This window comes from Molossus molossus, unplaced genomic scaffold, assembly GCF_014108415.1.
Source record: "Molossus molossus isolate mMolMol1 unplaced genomic scaffold, mMolMol1.p scaffold_m16_p_7, whole genome shotgun sequence".
Classification (NCBI taxonomy): Eukaryota; Metazoa; Chordata; class Mammalia; order Chiroptera; family Molossidae; genus Molossus; species Molossus molossus.
In genome coordinates this window covers 56,240,582-56,259,890 of record NW_023425401.1, presented here as the reverse complement: position 1 = coordinate 56,259,890, position 19,309 = coordinate 56,240,582, and the positions used below count along the sequence as shown (strand labels likewise).

Below are 19,309 nucleotides of genomic sequence, written 5' to 3'. Positions count from 1 at the left end.
TTAATTGAGCATATTGCCTTGGGTCCACTTCTGGGTTCTCTGTTCTGTTCCACTGGTCTATATGCCTGTTCTTGTGCCAATACCAGGCTGTTTGATTACAGTGGCTTTGTAGTATAACCTGAACTCTGGTAATATGATCCCTCCAACTTGGTTTCTCTTTTTCAAGATTGCTGTGGCTATTTGGCATCTTTTTTGGTTCCATATAAACTTTTGAAGTATTAGTTCTGTGAAATATCTCATTGGTATTTTGATGGAGATTGCGTTAAATCTATAGATTGCTTTGGGTAGTATGGACATTTTAATGATGTTAGTTCTTCCAATCCATGAATAAGGTATATGCTTCCTTTTTTTTTTTTTTTTATCTTCCTCTGTTTCTTCTTTCAATGACCTGTAGTTTTCTGCAAAGAGGTCTTTTACTTCTTTGGTTAAATTTATTCCTAAGCATCTTAATTTTTTTGCTGCAATGGTAAATGGGATTTTTTTTTCTCTCTTTCTGTGAGTTCCTTGTTAGTGTATAAGAATGCTGTTAATTTCTTGATGTTAATCTTGTATCCTGCTATTTTGCCAAATTCATTTATTAAATCTAGTAGATTTCTGATAGTGTCTTTAGGGTTTTCTTTGTACAGTATCATGTCATCTGCAACTAATGATGATTTCACTTTCTACTTTCCAATTTGGATCCCTTTTATTTTTTCTCCCTGTCTGATTGCTAAGACTTCCAGTGCTACGTTAAATAAGAGCGGCAAAAGTGGGCATCCCTGTTTTATTCCTGTTCTTAAGAGAAATGCTTTTAATTTTTGCCCATTGAGTATGATGTTGGCTGTAGGTTTTTCATATATGGCCTTTATTATGTCAAGATATGATCTCTCTATTTCCACATTGCTGAGCATTTTTATCAGAAATGGGTGCTGGATTTTGTTGAATGCTTTTTCAGCATCTATTGATATGATTGTATGTTTTTTATCTTTATTTATATGGTGTATCACATTTATTGATTTGCGAATCTTACACCATCTTTGCATTTCTGGGATGAATCCCCTTGGTCATGATGAATAAGTTTTTTTTATATATCGCTGCATCCAATTTGCTAATATTTTGTTCAGGGATATTGGCCTGTACTTTTCTTTCTTTGTAGTGTCTTTATCTGATTGTGGAATTAGGATTATGCTCACCTCATAAAATGAGTTTGGAAGACTTTCGTCTTCTTGGATTTTTTGGAATAGTTTGAGGAGAATGGGTGTTAGTTCTTCTTTGAATGTTTGGTAAAACTTCCCTGTGAAGCCATCTGGGGCTGGGCTTTGTTTGCTGGGAGTTTCCTGATTACATCTTTAATTTCCTTAGTAGTTATTGGTTTGTTCAAGTCTTCTATCTCTTCCCCATTCAGTTTTGGGAGACTGTGTATTTCTAGAAATTTTTCCATTTTGCCTAGATTGTCCAATTTGTTAGCGTATAATTGTTCATAGTATGTTTTGATGATCCTTTGTATTTCTGTGGTGTCAGTTGTTCTCCTTTTTCGTTTCTGGTTTTGTGTATTTGGGTTCTTTCTTTTTGTTTTTTGGTGAGTCTAGCTAAGGGTCCATCAATCTTATTTATCTTTTTGAAGAACCAGCTCTTTGTTTTATTGATCTTTTGATTTGTTTTTGTAGTTTCTATGTCCTTTATTTCTGCTCCCTGACCTTTACTATTTCTTTCCTTCTACTTGCTCTGAGTTTTTCTTTTTGTTTACTTTCTAGTTCTTTAAGTTGTAGGGGTAGAAAGTGAATTAGGAATTTTTCTTGTTTTTTGAGGTAGGCCCGTAGTGCTATGAACTTTCCTCTCAGGACTGCTTTTGCTGCATCCCATAGATTTTGTGTTGTTGTGTATTAGTTTTCATTGGTTTCCAGGAATTTTTTAATTTCTTCTTGATAACCCATTTCTTGTTTAATAACATGCTATTTAGCCTCCAACTGTTTGGATGTTTTTGTTGTAATTAATTTCTAGTTTCATGCCATTGCGATCTGAGAAGATGCTTGATATAATTTCAGTCTTCTTGAATTTGTAGAGACTTAGTTTGTGTCCTAACATGTGATCGATCTTGAGAATGTCTCATGTGCACTTGAGAAGAATGTATATTCTGCAGCTTTGGGGTCCAACACCATTTTTTAAAGAGACGATCTTTACTCCAATGTTTGCTCTTTGTCATATGTTAATTGACCACATTGGTGTGGGTCTATTTCTAGGTTGTCTGTCCTGTTTCATTGGTTTATATGCCTGTTCTTGTGCCTGTGCCAGGCTGTTTTGATTACAGAAGCTTTGTAATATAGTTTGATATCCGGTATTGTGATCCCTCCAACCTCGTTCTTCTTTCTTAAGATTACTGCAGCTATTTGGGGTCTTTTTTAGTTCTATATACATTTTTGGAATATTTGTTCTAGATCTGTGAAAAATCTGTTTGTATTTTAATAGGGATTGTGCTGAATCTGTAGATTGCTTTGGGTAGTATGGACCTTTTTCATGATATTAATTCTTTCAATCCGTGAACACGGTATATATTCTTCCACTTGTTTAAATCTTCCTCTCTTTTTTTAATGTTCTATAGTTTTCTAGTACGAGTCTTTTACCTCCATAGTTAAGTTTATTCCTAGGTATCTTATTTTTTTTGTTGCAGTAGTAAATGGGATTTTTTAAGTTTCTCTTTCTGAGAGTTTATTTTTGGTGTATAAAAATGCCATCAATTTCTGGATGCTAATTTTGTATCCTGCTACTTTGCCAAATTCATTTAGTAAATCTAACAGTTTTATGTTGAAGTTCTATATACAATATTATGTAATATGTGAATAATGACAGTTTTACTTATCCCTTTTCAATTTCGATACCTTTTTTTGTTGTTTTTCTTGTCTGATTGCTGTGGCGAAGACTTCTAGTACTGTGTTGAATAAGTGTGACATAAGTTAGTATCTCTGTCTTGTTCCTGTTCTTAAGGGAAATGTTTTTAGTTTTTGTCCATTGAGTATGATGTTGACTGTAGATTTGTCATATACAACCGTTATTACGTTCAGTTATGATTCCTCTATTGCCTTTACTTTTTAAAATGTTAATGTTTATCGTAACCTAACTTATTTAGCTATTAATATATTTTGTGTGATTTATACTCATGAATGTTTGTAAATGATGTTTAATCCACCAATGTGTAAGAAGTTTTACATTGGGAGACCATTTTCAGTGTTTAATAATTTCAGATTTTGAGAAATCACACTTTCCCCCCATACCTTGAATTATTTATCTCTTAAAAGTTAAACTTTTAAAACAATAATTTTATGTCTAATATAAACAATCTTATTTATGAAAAGTTAACAAATCTTCAGATTAATAAATTCCACATTAATATTTTACTTTGGTGACATGAAAACCATGACATCTGATAATTTTGTTCACAGGGTTATCCCTGGGCAGGACATTTGCCTATATTGAGATAATTTCTTTATCCTTTTTGGTACAATTTTGTTTAAATTTTTTTTTTCTATCTTTATTGTCTGTGCTGTTGGATTTCTAACCTCCAGCATATTCATGGTACCCACCCCCCCCCTTCAGTGTGGCTTGCTTGCTTCCAGAGTTTTCATATTACTCACTTCCCTCATCAAGCTCTCTTACTCTGTCCCAGCAAAGTTACCTCTTCCCTGGTTCTTCTGCAGCTCCGTTGGGGGTACTATGAGGAATATGGACTTTGGGTTCAGATGGTATTCACATCCAGAGCTGCTGTTAGCTCAGTGATCATGAACATTTACTAACTTCTCTGAAGTTGTTTCCTCATCAGAAAAAAAGAGGTTTATTTATATTACTGAATTCATGGTGGGATTGTTATGAGGATTGAAGATATTACAGTTGACCCTTGAACAATGCAGGGGTTAGGGATGTAAATCTTCAGTCCCACACCCCACCCAATCCCCTAGTCAAAGCCCATGTAACTTGACTCCCTAAAACTTAGCTTGCTGTTCACTGGAACCCTTAGTGATACTAAACAGTTGATTAACATGTATTTTGCATGTTACCTGTATTATATACTGTATTCTTACAATAAAGTAAGCTAGAGAAAACAAATGTTAAGAAAAATCATAAGGAAGAGAAAATGCATTTATAGTATCGTACATATTTACTGAAAATAATTCAGATTTAAGTGGACCTGACCCATGTTCTAGGGTCACCTGTAATATGCCTAGCCATGTCTATATCTATAATCTATAGGTAGAGATCTATCAATGTCTACATCCGTTTTATAGAGCCCAGACTCAATAAATTCTAATCTCAAAACCACTAATTACCCATGGTCACTGATATTAACTCTTTTTTACTCTTTCTCAAATTTTGTCTATATCCTCTGCTTGATCCCAAGTGAAGGAGTGAATACTAGATTACATATATGTCATTCTCCTGAATTTTGAAGGGCAGTAGAAGAAAAGATTCGGGATGGGGAGGAGTACTGACTGGGTGTTTATTTCAATAGGTAATAGTCTTGGCAGACCACCTTTAATATTCATCTCTGTCCAAAATAAGGCATTGTTTTGGCTAAACTTTTTTTTTTTTATCCTCACCCAAGGACATTTTTCCATTTTTTTATTCAGATAGAGTGGGAGGGAGGGAGAGGAAGAGAGAGAGAGAAAAACATCAATGTGAAAGGGATACATTGAGTGACCACCACCCACATGACCCAACCAGGGCCGGGGACAAACTGAACCGAGGTACGCGCCCTTAGCAAGAACCAAACCCGGGTCTCTCTGGACCAAAGACCGCTGAGCCAAACCAGCCAGGGCTGGCTAAACATTTTTTGATATGCTAAACAATCTTACGATTAAATGCTTAATTTAAAATTTGTTTTTACAATTTCAAAATGTTTTCTTGTAGACCTAGCATGGTAAATGTGCTATATTCTTTTTCTTTGGGACTTTTAGTTTAAATAATTTTGAAGTATCTGTTTAAGTGCCTCAACCTATTTGTTTGGGGTGAATGACTAGGGACTGATGTCATTCATCATTTTATGATGTGTGATTTCTCATCTGTAGAATGAGGCATTGATTTTCAGTCCTCATAGGCTAGCTTTGAATTTTATTTTGTAATAGTCTTTACATTGGAACATTTTAGGTTTTAATACATTTGAATGCAGTTGGGTTTTTATAGCCCACAAACAAAAACAAAATGTAGAGTACTCAGGTTTAGATTTACATAATAATTTTGCTATAATCCTGTTTTATAGAGGTAGTAAGCTGTAGAAGCCACGTTTGTAGCAACCTTTTGAGTTTACAACATGAAACCAGCAGCTCCAAATCCCTCTTACAGCTGAATCACAAGTCATAAGTAGTCATCTGACTTTTCAATAAGAAAATCTTTAAAATCTATAAACTTTTAAATATGTTTTTATTGATTTTTTTGTTTTTGTTTTTAGAGAGAGAGGAAGGGAAAGAGAGATAGAAACATCTATGGGCTGCCTCCTGCACGTCCCACACTGGGAATTGAGCCTGCAGCCGGGCATATGCCCTGACTAGGAATCGAACTGAGACTTCTCAGTCCATGGGGCGATGGTTAGTCCACTGACCCACTCTAGCTGGGCAAAATCTATAAACTTAAAAACCCATACCACCTCACCCCAGTAGCATATTAATATGAAATAGTGTTCTCTAGTTTTCCTGCTTTAAGCAGTTTTATCAAGTAGTTTCTCCAAATTTTTTTAAAATAAGGATAAAAAAATGTTTTTATTTCTACAAGTAGATTTTTATAACTTCACAAGTACTTAAACATTTTGAGACAAAATTTATTCTGGCACTTTATAAGGTTTTTCTCTAAGCCCTTTGCATTTTATTAGTTTGTTTTTGTTTTTATTGAGTTGTAATTGACATATAACATTGTTTTTAGTGTATAACATAATGATTCCATAGTTTTTATATTGTGAAATGATTATTACAATAAGTCTAACATTCATCACCATATATATTGACAGTTTTTTTCTTGTGTAATTATTTTTTAATTAAACATTTTTGGAGGTAATTGTAAATTCACATGTAATTATAATGGAAAGGAAGGTGGATATGGGCTCTCTCTTCTTGTGTGCCTTTTACTCAGTTTTCTTCAATGGTAACATCTTGCAAAACTGTAATACAGTATCACAGCCAGGAAATTAGCATTGATGCAATCCATTGATCTTATTCATATTTTCCTCTTTTACACATTTTGAGGTTGGCTTTTTCTCCATATAATTAAGTCCTTTGAGATTCATCCAAATTTTGTATATTAATAGTTGCTTCTTTTTTATTGCCAAGTAAGTATTCTATGTTACGAATGTGCCACAGTTTGTTTAACCATTTGCCAATTGAAGGACATCTGGGTTCTTTCCTTTTTTTTTTTTTTTTTTTTTGGTTTTTACAAATAAAGCTACTGTGAGCATTCATGTATAGATTTTTGTGTGAAAAATTTTTGGGATAAGTACCCAAGGGTGCAATTGCTGAGTAATATGGCAATTGCATATTTATTTTTATAAGTGGTATCAATTTTTACCACTTCCAGTCAAGTATGGTAACCTTACTTCCATTTAGATCCCTTTACTTTTCCACTTTTTAAATATCCTTGTCTTTGAGTATCAAGAGATGGTATAATTTTTAATCAACTATGATTTAGAAAAATCATGAGGAGATAATCAATTTAATTTATTCATATTTCTACTCTTCCCACCCAGTATGTCTTCCTTCTTAATGCTTGAGGTTCTTTTATTATTTTGTTTTTGTTTGAAGAACCTCCTTTAGGTAGTTCTTTAGTTTTTCTCATTTGAGATTTTTTCTTCTATTTCATCATGAAGGATAGTTTTTTTGAGAAATAGAATTCACAATTTCCATTTATTTTTGGCAGGATTAATGTTAAGTCCAGGGGAAGAATAAACCTACCTGGACAGCTTTCTTTTCTGAATTGGAGATTGGAAGACATAGAGCCCGGGTCACCTTGTGCTATTGGGTGGGGAGTCATAAGATTTCTTTCCTCTATATTCCTCCAGTCTTGGGTCCCTAGGCAGTCTGCTTTCTTCTTTCTACCTTGCAGAGTTCTCCTTTGGTTGTTTCTTATGTTAGTTTCAGGACTTTTAGTTGTCCTTAGCAGGGAAGAACAATAAATATGAATCTATGTCATATTGTCTGGAGAAAAAGTCCTGTATTTTTTTCTTCTTTCTAACCCTTCTGTTTAGGTTCTTTGTTAGTATCTGTTTATGAAATATGTTCCAGAGTAATTCAAAGCTCAACTGCACGAGAAGCCTTCTGCAACTTAATGCTAAAAAAGGTTTCAGCATATTTAAGTATATTTTACCATTATTTAGAGAGCTTTTTCCCAACAAAGATTAAGTCAACCTAAGACATTAATTTTATTTGCTGTAAAATATTTCAGTTTATTCTTTGCTGGAACTAGAGGCTTACTCGAAATCATTTTTTGCATTTGGGACCCTAACAACAGGAATGGCTGCTGCAGCAGATGGGAAAGACTCTGGTCCCACCTCCACATTATGCATACACGTGAATATGCACACAGCCGAGAACCACTGTGAATCTGGTCCTGAATACCTTCACTCACTAAGACTTCTGTCATGTGCCCACTGACCATCTCTAGCTCTTTAGGTATTAATGCCAGTGTGGATATATGACTTCATCATATTGTCGTGAGCATTTAAATTTAGGCAAGGAAATAAATCAGTTATTTTCTGTGATTCTATTCATCTTTGAATGCACAGTACCTAGAGCAAGTCCTCAAGAGTTTCATGGATGTAATGGAGAAGGAGGTGGATAGTTTTGTACTTATGCATGTATAGAAATAATTTTCCCAAAGTTGTATATATTACCTAAATAATTTTTATTTAGGTATAAATGAATATGTTTCAGATTCAAAGTGTTGGCCCCCCCATAAGTTAACCTTTGTACTTGATTTTTTTTTTTTTTAGTTTTACTCATAATATTTTAATAAACTGGCAAAGTACTTTACGTTGTGTTGGTGCATTTGTACAGTGCTTTGTATAATGTTCTCCTAAACTTTGTATTTGTATGTTGTTTTTGTGTTCATAGGTAAGGTCAAGAAATAAAAAAATCTCTGAAATTGGTATTAGCTTTTCCTAAATCAGATCCCTTTCCCCCAAATTGAGCAATTATCTTAATATTTTAGAATTGCTTTTTGACTGCTACATCTTGAAGTGATACTGTATTCTTTGCACAATTTACATGATTGATTTATTCATGGAATCCTGGTGGAACTGAGTGACTTCAAGGGACTGTCTGGTTCAACTTATTGCCTTTGGAAATTTGTTGTTACTGATGTGGTAAAAGTAATAAAATTGTAAGATATTTGAAAATATTCTTGAAATTTTTTTTTTTATCCTCACCCGAGGACTTTTTTTTTTTTTTTTTTGCATTTGTCTTTAGATAGAAAGGGAGGGAAAGTGGGAGGGAGAGAGAGAGAGAAACACCGATGTGAGAGAAACACATTGAGTGATTGCCACCCACACAACCCCAACCAGGGCCAGGGAAAAACTGCAACTGAGATACCTGCCCTTAGCCGGAACCAAACCCAAGACTCTTTGGTCCGTGGGCCAGCGCTCTAACTGCTGAGCCAAACTGGCCAGGCCTATTATTGAAATTTTAACTTAATTCAATTAAGGGCAGATTTTGTGTTTATGAAAAAATGTGGAAGAGTAATTTAGTATATTATTTGAGTCAAAGAATTGATTAAATATGTGAGGATATTTGAATCATAGGAAAGTAGAAGTTATAAGAATATTATAAGAAAATGCCACTGGCAAAGTGAAAGATAATCAGTGGTTTCTTTTATATTAAAAGAAAAGGAACTACTAAAGAAACCTGCCATTAATAATAAAAGAAGATTAATGTGTAAGTTTCAAATGACTATTACTAACCTACTTTAGCAAATGAATCCCTTATAGAAAAATAGAAAGAATTGAAGGTAATAAATATATTTTTCCATAGGGGACTGTATTAACTCTTTTCTGTATCTCCTATTTGTTACAATTTCAGGCCAGCTTTCATCATGATTCCTACCTGATTCAAAACTGGGAAGGATACGAGTTTGTCTTGACTTTCAGCAATACTTTCCCCCAAAGATTCTATTATGCCTTGGCTCCCCATCCTGTTCTGTCTCATCCCTTCATAGTAAAGGTCTCAAGTAACTCATATTGTAAGAGAGATGAGCTCAGGGCTTGCATTTTATCATTACCAAGTGTACTTTCTTTAAATCTCTTTTAAAATCTGTTTTGTCTGTGCTGATATACCTTCATTTTTCTTTTTGTTAATATTTGATGTTTTTGTGGGTTTTTTTAATCCTCACTTGAGGCTATTTTTCCATTTATCTTCAGATAGAATAGGAGGGAGAGAGAAACATCAATGTGAGAGAGACACATTAATGGGCTGCCTCCCACATGACCCTGACCAAGGCTTTGGTCCATGGGCCGACGCTCTAACCACTGGGCAAAACTGGCCAGGGCAGTATTTCATGTATCTTACTCTGTCCCTTGACTTTTAACCTTCCCATATTCTTCTGTTCTAGATGTAGCTCTTCTAAGCAGTATATAGTTGGATTTATTTTTTCAATCAGTCAATCTTTGTCTTTCATTTGTAGCATTTAGTTTACTTACAATATAATTACTATTGTAATTTAGTTTGTATTTATTATCTTGTTTTATACTTTTTATTTCTCCTACCTGTTTTTTGTTTCTTTTTATTTTGTTTGGATTGATATATTTTATAATTTAATTTTTTCCCCTTTACTAATTTAGAAGTACATAGTTTTGTTTCTATTCTCTTAGTTACTACTTTAAAAATTATAATGTAAGTATATAACAATACTTAAATTACCAAAGTTGAAATTTTTTTTTTTTTATCCTCCCTCGAGGACATATTTTTATATTTTTGTTCAGATAGAGAGGGAGGGAGAGAGAGAGAGAGGGAGAGAAACATCGACATGAAAGGGACACATCGAGTGGTTGCCACCCACACGACCCAACCAGGGTCAGGGACAAACTGCAACCGAGGTACGTGCACTTAGCGGGAACCGAACCCGGGTCTCTTCAGACCGCAGGCCAATGCTCTAACCGCTGAGCCAAACCGGCCAGGGCCCAAAGTTGAAATTTAATGAGTACTTTTATTTTTCTCTCAGATGATACAGGACCTTAAAACTTCTAAATTTTATTTTCTCCACTTTCAATTTATATATTACTGGTATTGTGTATTTATTCACTTTTTAAACCCATACTACATTATTGTTATTAGCTATATAGACAAATTTAATTTAGATATACCATCATATTTAATAGTTTCTCTGTTCTTTATTTCTTACATTTCAGACCTTCTAAGTGGGATCACTTTCACTTGGGGGTACAGTTTATGAATTCCCTTGTGATAGCAAACCTTTGGTTGTTTTTAGTTTGGGGTAATCCTTCTGGTGTTTTCCTGACTACTTAATTGGTGATCAATTTTTAAAGCAAGGCTAAGCCTAGGTCTGAAGGATGTATTTCTTATTGCGCATCTAACCAGCTACCCAACTCTGAAAACGGCCCACATTTGCATTTTAACTCCTCAATTCTCAAGGGAGTTTAGATTTTGATATTCTTAGGTATTAGATAAAAATTCCATAAAATCCTTATGTAGAGAGAAGGAATGTGATTTATTTGTAGATTTTGAAGGTTAGCAGTTGTGTATGAGTCATTAATGGAATAAAGCTGTCTCATGTGGAATCCTTAAAGACTATTCGTTTGATAACTAGGACTTTATTTTTTGTTTTGTTTGTTTTTTATCCTCACCCGAGGACATTTCTCCATTTTTTGTTCAGGTAGAATGGGAGGGAGAGAGAGGAACAGAGAGAGAGAGAGGGAAACATCGATGTGAAAGGAACACATCGAGTGGTGCCACCCACATGACCGACCAGGGCCGGGGACAAACTGCAACTGAGGTACATGCCCTTAGCGGGAACCGAACCTGGGTCTCTCTGGACCGCAGGCTGACGCTCTAACTGCTGAGCCAAACCGGCCAGGGCTGATTAACTAGGACTTTAAGTGTATCTACAACTTTATTTACAAATTTCAACGTAGTAACATTCTTTGCATATATTCTTGTGAATTCAGTTATATATCTTTTTTTATAATAAGTTTTCATTGGTTTTTTTAGAGAGAGAAAAAGGGAGAGAGAGAGAGAAACATCAATTGGCTGCCTCCTGCACCCTCCCCCCCCCCCCACTGGGGATCGATCCTGCAACCGGGCATGTGCCCCAACTGGGAATCAAAGCGGGACTTCTTAGTCCATGGGACGATGTTCAATCCACTAAGCCACAATGGCCAGACTATATATCTTTATCAAAGGAACTATAAAGTGTTTTAGAAATAAGAACATGATGTAATCTCATTGCAACATTTTCTTATAAAGATGCTTTCTTACATTTACTTTAGATTACCTCTCTAGTGACCCTGCAGCTGTTAACCTTGGTTGGCCACGATGATCAGCTTGATGGACCAAAATACAAATGCACAGTGTCTCTAGACTTCATCAGAGCTATTGCTAGGTAAGCATAGAGTAATTGTGAATGTAAAATGTCTTAAATTATGTAAATTATATACTAAATATAAAAATTAATGTTCTTTCTAATGTAATGTCATTAGTCATTTAAGCAAGAAAAGATCATTTAAGTGCCAAGAATGAATAAATTTCACTGTAGAATGAACCCTCTCATCAAATTTACAAATGACATAAAATTGGGAGAATTAGCTAATATGTTAGATGGTAAAAATTAAGATTCTGAAAGACCGTAACAGAATGGAATAATGGTCTTATAGTAGCAAGGTAGGATTTAACAAACAGGTGACTACAAAAAACTCCTATGTACTAAAACAAGTTCTGAGTATTTGAGCTGACTACAAGGTTTTAAAAATCCTGGTATCTCATTTAAGGGATGTACTAGGTCTGTCTACTATGTGTTGCCATAGGCAGGTCAAATCTGGTGTGCTGTGCTGTGCTTGGAGTTTTCAGAGGGGCATCAACAAATGGGTACATGCTGAGGAATCAGGAGGACAGTGATAGAGTGAGGAACCATGTCACATTCCTGACTGAGGGACAGGGTGTGAGAAAAAAACCTTATGAAAGACATGGTAACCGTCTCAAGTGTTTCAGGGGTTGTCATGTTCAAAATGGATGGAACTAATTCTGAGTTTTTGTAGAGCATTAGAAGTGCTAGGAAAAAACGATGTCTGTCAAAATGAGAGCTGTCTAGAAATGTAGCAGATTCTCACAGACGTATATTTGCTGTTATGGAAAATGTTCCAGCCATTTATATGAGTAAATGATTTCATCTCATGGTTGCAGCTTGATAACAACCAGTTAGGACTTGTAGTACAAGAGGTGTTGTGTATGTAGATGGCATGGGGAATAAGACAATCCACAGCCTTTTTTTTTAATATGAAGATTTATTTTAATATCCTTTTAAAATTAATCTTGAAAGTATTTACATTTCAAAATTAATAACACATAGGCATGAAACATTATTTATTCAGACTTAAAACGGTGCTTGACATTGTAGATTTGCAGATCTCTAATGAATTGAAATTTTGAAGTGTGCAGGTTGGCAGTTTTTACCCTGAAGTCGCTTCTGAATTAAAAGTTCTGTGATAATATGACGCAGGTATTTGAGATACTTTGATGGTGTGTAGACGCTAAAACACAAAATGGGAAAAATAAATAAAATGAGGGTTTTTAAATGTATTGTTCAACTTGGGCGCATTTTTACACAGAAGAAATTGAGCAAAAGAATGTATTTTTGAATATATTCTATATGACCATAAGGCAATAACTTTCTTTTTCCAAACAATGATATGAATAAATCTATATCTTAGAGCCTCTATCAAAGGTGCATAACTTTTGAATGAAGCATCTTTATTTCAGGGATTTTGTCATCACTCCAGAATGTGCTGGGTCATTCCCCAACACAATCATGAATAGGACAGAGGTTTGTGAATGCTCAGTATAGTGAATATACAGCAAACCAAACTGAATCAGGCATTACTTAATCCACACCATCAGTGATATAGACAAATCCAGAGAAATGCACCTTCATTTACCACTTCAGAAGGGAGCAGGAATTGTAGACCTGGAATTTTACCATAGAGTTTGGCAACTTTGTAACTTGCTTTGGTACCTTTGTTTTGTTAATCTTCCTCACTTTCCATGGGTAGTGACCAAAGAGTACCTCTGTCTTCCCACATCCTCTCTCATCACCATGCAATTGTGTACTTTATTTTTACTGATTTAACCTTTCATTCACTTTCTTTCTCCGATATCCTTTTCCTAACATTCTGCGGTAATGAAAACCTGATTATCACCTAGGGATACTCCCTCCCCTGGAGTTCTCTGTAGTGGTAGCTACTTATTTTTCAAACCCCAATCAGGGTTACAGGTGCTTTCAGTATCCTTTTTTCTTGTTGTCACTTACAAATTGTTACTAACCTCAAATTCTTGTTAAAATTGGGGCTTTTATGAGACTCATGCCATCTGACTCTATTTCCCTTTTCTCATATGATTGATTATCATCTACCAACCTCCCAACCATTCCACCTCATGGAAGACTGGAACACGTAGTTCACAGACTTCTTTACAACCTCGATTCTTGATTCTATTCAAACCACAAATCCTAGCATCTGTATTCACTCTGTTCAGCATTCACTCTGTTTCATAAAACAAACAGTTGAGCACTCCTTCAACTGCCTGTATTGTTGCCCATTCTTTCTTTCTTTTTCAGCAGGGTGGGTCCCTCTTCCTATCTAAAGTGGATTCTCCTACCTCTGCTCTGAATTCCATTTTCTCCATTTCCCTAGGACAATTTGTATTTCTCGCCTGTTTGTCCACTCTGTGGCACCTAACACTGTGGACTACTCTCTTGCTGGAAACTCTCTTCTCTTAAAGCCCATGATGCCAGTCTCTTGTTTTTCTCTGTTCTTTGACTGTGTTTTCTAAGGCTCATTTGCTAGCTTATCCTCTCCTCCTTTCCACCTTACATTTAAATGTGTCCGGTCCTTGAGGCTTGGCTTTTTTTTTTTGCTTTTTTTTTTTAATATATATACTTTTTTTCCTAGTCAATTTTATCTATACCCATAACTTTAACCCCATCCATATATTAATAACTTTCTAATTGTAAAGGCCAGAATATTCCAACCTCTACTTCCACCTGCCAACAAAAATGGAATGATTCAGCTTTCCTCCCGTATTCCTTATTTCAGCCATCAGCACTGCAGTCTGCCCTGTTTCACAGGCCTGAAACCTAGGATCCTTCACATTGCTCTCTCACACTCCCAGTATCTAAGCATGAGGACTGCTGAGCTTACAAGTCCTACCTGTTGATCTCAGAAGCATTCACTTTTATCATTAGTACTGTATCCCTCCAGGTCACGCCTCCATCATTTCTTCTCTAGTGGCTTTCTAATTACTGTTCTCTCTACTTTTATCCCCTTATAATTTTTGTCATCCACATTATAGCCAAAATGATCTTATAAAATTTAATGTCACCCTCCTACTTAAGTCTTTAATAGTTTTCTATAACTCTAAATTGAGATAAAAACAGAATTTTTGAAGTAGCGACAAGACCCCAGTGCTCTGCCCTGGCGTTGTGCCCTGCCACGTCTGGCACATATGCCTTCTCTCCTAGGTGTCTGCACTTGAACCTGTCTGGTGTTTTTAAGTTCCTTGTATTGACTGTTGTGAATTTCATCTTTGTGCATATGATGCACTTTCCAACTCCTTTTCTCCTTTGTCTGGCTAACTGTGAAGAAGCCTCAAGTATACAGGACAACCATCATGTCTCCCCCCCATACACACACATGCAACTATACAGTCCCCATTGTTGTGTTCTAATACTTGTCATAGTTTTAACTTACTAATGTAATAATTAGAACTCATCTTTTCTCCACTATAAGTCCACGAAGCTCAAACACAGACTGTGTCAATCTCCACTTTACTTCAAACCTAGCACAATGCTTTAAACTTAGTATATGCTAAATATATAAATATTGCATATTTTTCTATAGTGATTAGCGGTAAAACTTTAGATGAAAGGCAACCATTGTGGGCTTGTCTTTTGAGGCAGCAAGAAGGGAGCTAAAGAGGCAAAGTGTCATTTCATATTGAGGCCTGGTGGAGAAAGGAGATCCCAAGCATAGTTATCCAGGGATCGTTCCCAAAGGAGAGGTAGGTAGGCCTTGATCCAGATACCTGTGACAGAGAACCAGCAATTAGATCACAGGACACAGCCTAAGTGTCCAAAGTAAGGGAATGGATCAGTAATTTATTGTAAATTCTTATTTGAAAAACACTATAGTTATTTTAAATCATACATTTGAAGGATAAAAACATGGAATTAAATGGATAAATATGAGCTTAAATGGATAAAGCTGTTATTTATAAGGAAAACCTAAGGGAATAATGATTATAGTTGTCAGTTGCTGCCAAGCAATTAAGCAGAGTCTATCCAATTTAATGATAACGCAGGCATTTGTGTCTTTATTAGTGACACGTTCAGGAATACAGTGGAGTGGAAGTCAGATCATAGTATATGTAAAAGTATTTATAAGAAAGTTGAAGCAGCAAGTAAAGAGAATGCTTCTTCATTCATTTATTTAACATTTATTGTGTTGCTCATTATAATCACTGTGCTAGGCTTTGGGGATATAGCAACAAGTACAACAGATCTATATCCTATCCCCATGAGCCTATATTCTAGAATGTTTTGCCATTAAGAGGAAAATATAGGATTATTACCTACTGAAGATGTCGTGAGAGGGTCATTATTTTTTAAAGATTTCAGCATATTTAGATGCTGATAGGAAAGGACTGCTAGAGGAGGAAAATTAATGATACAAAAGAGAGATTAACTTAAAGCATCCTACAGTTCTTGAAATGGTATATAAGCATGATATTTAGGAAGAAATAGCCTTGGATGGAGGCGAATCCTTTTGCATTATAACAAGAGGAAAAGGTGGATTCAGATAGAATTAAGTGTTGAGCTTTGGTTGCAAGAAGTTGAGGGAATTCTGATCTAATGGATCCTATTTTACTGATAAAGGAGAGGGCAACATTAAGACTAACAGAGGTAGCAGTTTGAGAGGAATATGGATATTTGAAATAGCTGCAGTGGTGAGTGGAAGAAAGTGCTGACGAGGAAAGCAACTTGCTGAGAGTGCTGAGGGCCCAGCTGAGGTTCCTGACCTTGAATTTGCAGTGGCACCAATCTGTGACCCTCTCCAACAGCATTCCAGAAACATGCTAGGTACTGGGGCAGCACAAGGATATCACTGAAATCACATAAGATTGAGTTTTTTCCAGGTGAATTCAGCGAATGTTAGTGAGTGAACACTTGAAGTGACAAACCATGGAGTCTAAGCTAGGAAGGGAAGGAAGAAAATAAAGCCAGGATTGGGCTAATAAATAGTTCAGTGCCTGACACATGGATAGATGCTCAGTATTTGTTGATCAGGAGGCAATGAAGGAGTTTATGATCTGGTTATCCCAAGTTTAAAGGAAAAGATTGGGGGTCAGAGGATAGAGTGTATAAATTTATGTTTTTAGAGGAAGAACATTTCTGAGTTTGATCATGGATCATAAGAATAGAAAAGAAGGCCATTGAAGGTTAAAAAAAAAAAAAGACAAGCAAGCAGTGAAATCACTAAGGTTCATGTAGATCTTCGGATGGAAAGATAGTCTAAACTGGGTGCTACATTATTTAGTGAGTAAGAAATGGTGATAAAGGGACTAAGAATGATGAATGGAATGGTCTGAATCTCGTAGGAGCAGAGCGTTTTTGCACAAGGACACCAACCCCACCTGACAGGACTACTGGGTACAGGTGAGAGTCCAACCTCACTAGAAAGAGCTAAAAGAGGAGGTTTGGTTCTCATGAGGAGCCAATGTTCAGTTAGCTTGGAAGAGAGAAAAAATTTATGGAACAGATAGAGGTCATAGAGAACTTTATTGACCAAGGAACAGTGGAAAGACTTGGACAGAGAAGCAGTAGGAGACTGGTCTAGAAAGGGAGCACAGGATGTAGAGGTAGAGTATGGGAGACGGCAGATGGCTGAGAAGCGTATTAACTGTCCTCCTTGGACTGCTCTTAATGTGAATGGTAGTTCTAAGTTTCCAATTTGTTTTTCCTCCGTAGTCAGTGGGAAGACTCTGGGAGATAACTTAAGGTGACAACTTGAACTCGTACAGTTGCAAGTTGTCTGAAGAACCAAATTAAAAAAAGAATTCAAACTCAAATTGCTCACCAAACGCAAACTGCTCACCCCATGAGAAAGAAGTATTTTGATGTAATAAAAGAATCAACAAAATGAAATAAAAGGATAAAGGCTAAATTAAATTCTTAATTATATTCCATGTAATTAAGTTGTATTAAAATATTCTAAATTCTGATTTAAGAATTACTCCTAGGCAAATCGCCACCAACCCTGTTTGTGTTCATTCTCTTTCTTTTTAGATTAATTACTTTAGAAAATAATTAATTTGGGTTCTATGAGACAGAGAATCTTTTATAGTATATAAGAACTATCCCCAAATCTTAAAAATGTATTTACGTGAATCTAGTATGTAATCTGAAGCCATGAAAAACTACAGAAAGTACTTGCAAAGTACATAACTCCCTTTGTAAGTTAAAACTTTCTTTAAAGTGAATTGTTTCCAAGTCCTTAAAGCACAAGTTATCTTTGAATATGTTACATAATTTTCCACATTACCCTTGTGTTTATTCTGTCAAATTCTGTCATGTCTTAGAATAATATATGTAGGGATCAGTTTCTGTTGGGGGATGGAGGGATGATAGAGAAAGGTAGTCATACATGTTGGGCAGCAAATATTTTTTAAAGAAATGATTTTACTTATTCATTTCCTGATTAATTTAGTTTTTAATAAAAAGTCCAAACATTTTAACTGTGATTCAGTTTGCTTGAGTACTTTCCAATGGCAAAGCAAAGGAGTAGAATATAGTGAAGCTTTTATATAAATAAATACGTTTAAATTGCTTAGTGTTTTTAAGTCAGTTCATTTATTCTATTAAAGAAAATATTGTTGTACAAACTATGCTACTATGCTGTAGTTACACAAATAGATTACTGAATAAAATAAGGGAGTCCTATCACTAACAAATCATAGTATTTTCATTAGTTTATGTTCTCTTCTAGTTTTAGTCCATTATACAAACATTTCTCCTTAGTTGTCACAATATAGTACAATTCTCTGTTCTCCTCTCCCCTCTTAATATTGTAGGTATCTCTTCATATTGATCATTTGTATGGCTATGTCATATTCTATCAAATAATGTCTTCTAATTCCATAGCATTGGAATTTAAATTATTTTAATCAGCTTCTTCTAAACATTTTTTTCACCCAGTGCCAAAGAAAAATAACATTAAAACGTAACATTAAGTTTACTTTACCTTATCACTTTAGGTTTATAACCTTAAGACCTGAAGTCATTATGGGGAAATATATATGCCTGGAGAGATGTACATATTTCACTTTCCTTTTTGCCTGTGATTAAAATAGCTACTATGTTTTCTTTTAAAAGCCTCTAGAACACATCTTTTCTGCCAATATCATGAATTTTTTTGTAAGTGATTTTTTACTGGTAACTTGTTGCCAGTAAATTTGGCCAGGGTAAGGGTGAGAGGGTGCCCTAGAATTGAATAAAAGAAAAATCACATAAAACCAAAATAGCTTTTATGATATATAACTATACCTTTTGTGTTTTTGTGCCTGAGGTAAGATTTTTAAAAAATTTACTACCTATTTTTAGTTGTTTTATTACTGCTAGTGATAATAGGATTGTTTTGGCAGTGTTTTTATGCATTTGAAAAGGTTAAGTATTCTTGAGAGGCACAGTTGTAATGAAACAATTAAAGTATTTTTCAGTACACCATTAGGTACCACAATAACCATAGCATCTCATTTCAGCTATTTTTAAATGTGTTTTTATAAGCAGTATCTATAATTTCACATTCCAGTTTTTAAAAAGAATATTTTATGTCAGTCGTTTGCTTAGAAACGTTTTTAGAAAGTATATTACAAAATGATAGACAAAAACATTAATTGGTGATGGTTTAATAAATAAGAGCATGCAATTAGTGAATCTTTAAAAGGCTGTTCTCACATGGATGGTTATTTTTTGCAGAATTGAATACTTTAGGGCTTTAATTTTATACTTATTGCTAGATCATTATATCTAATTATTTTGACCATTTATTCAAATAATAAACCTCCAAATCTGAATATTTATA

The 19,309-nt window shown here is 35.0% G+C and overlaps 1 protein-coding gene across 3 annotated transcripts in view; it reads left to right on the top strand.

The window, feature by feature from the left end:
- The window catches only part of ORC5 (origin recognition complex subunit 5), a 119,485-nt gene that overhangs the window by 98,987 nt on the left and 1,189 nt on the right, over positions 1 to 19,309 (top strand). For 2 of the 3 annotated variants that reach the window (XM_036247346.1, XM_036247345.1), the window contains one exon: positions 11,450 to 11,562. In XM_036247346.1, the coding sequence (XP_036103239.1) occupies positions 11,450 to 11,562 (113 nt within the window). Of the gene's footprint in view, positions 1 to 7,461; positions 7,540 to 11,449; positions 11,563 to 19,309 lie in introns of those variants that run through there. The other variant, XM_036247347.1, reaches the window with a different exon arrangement.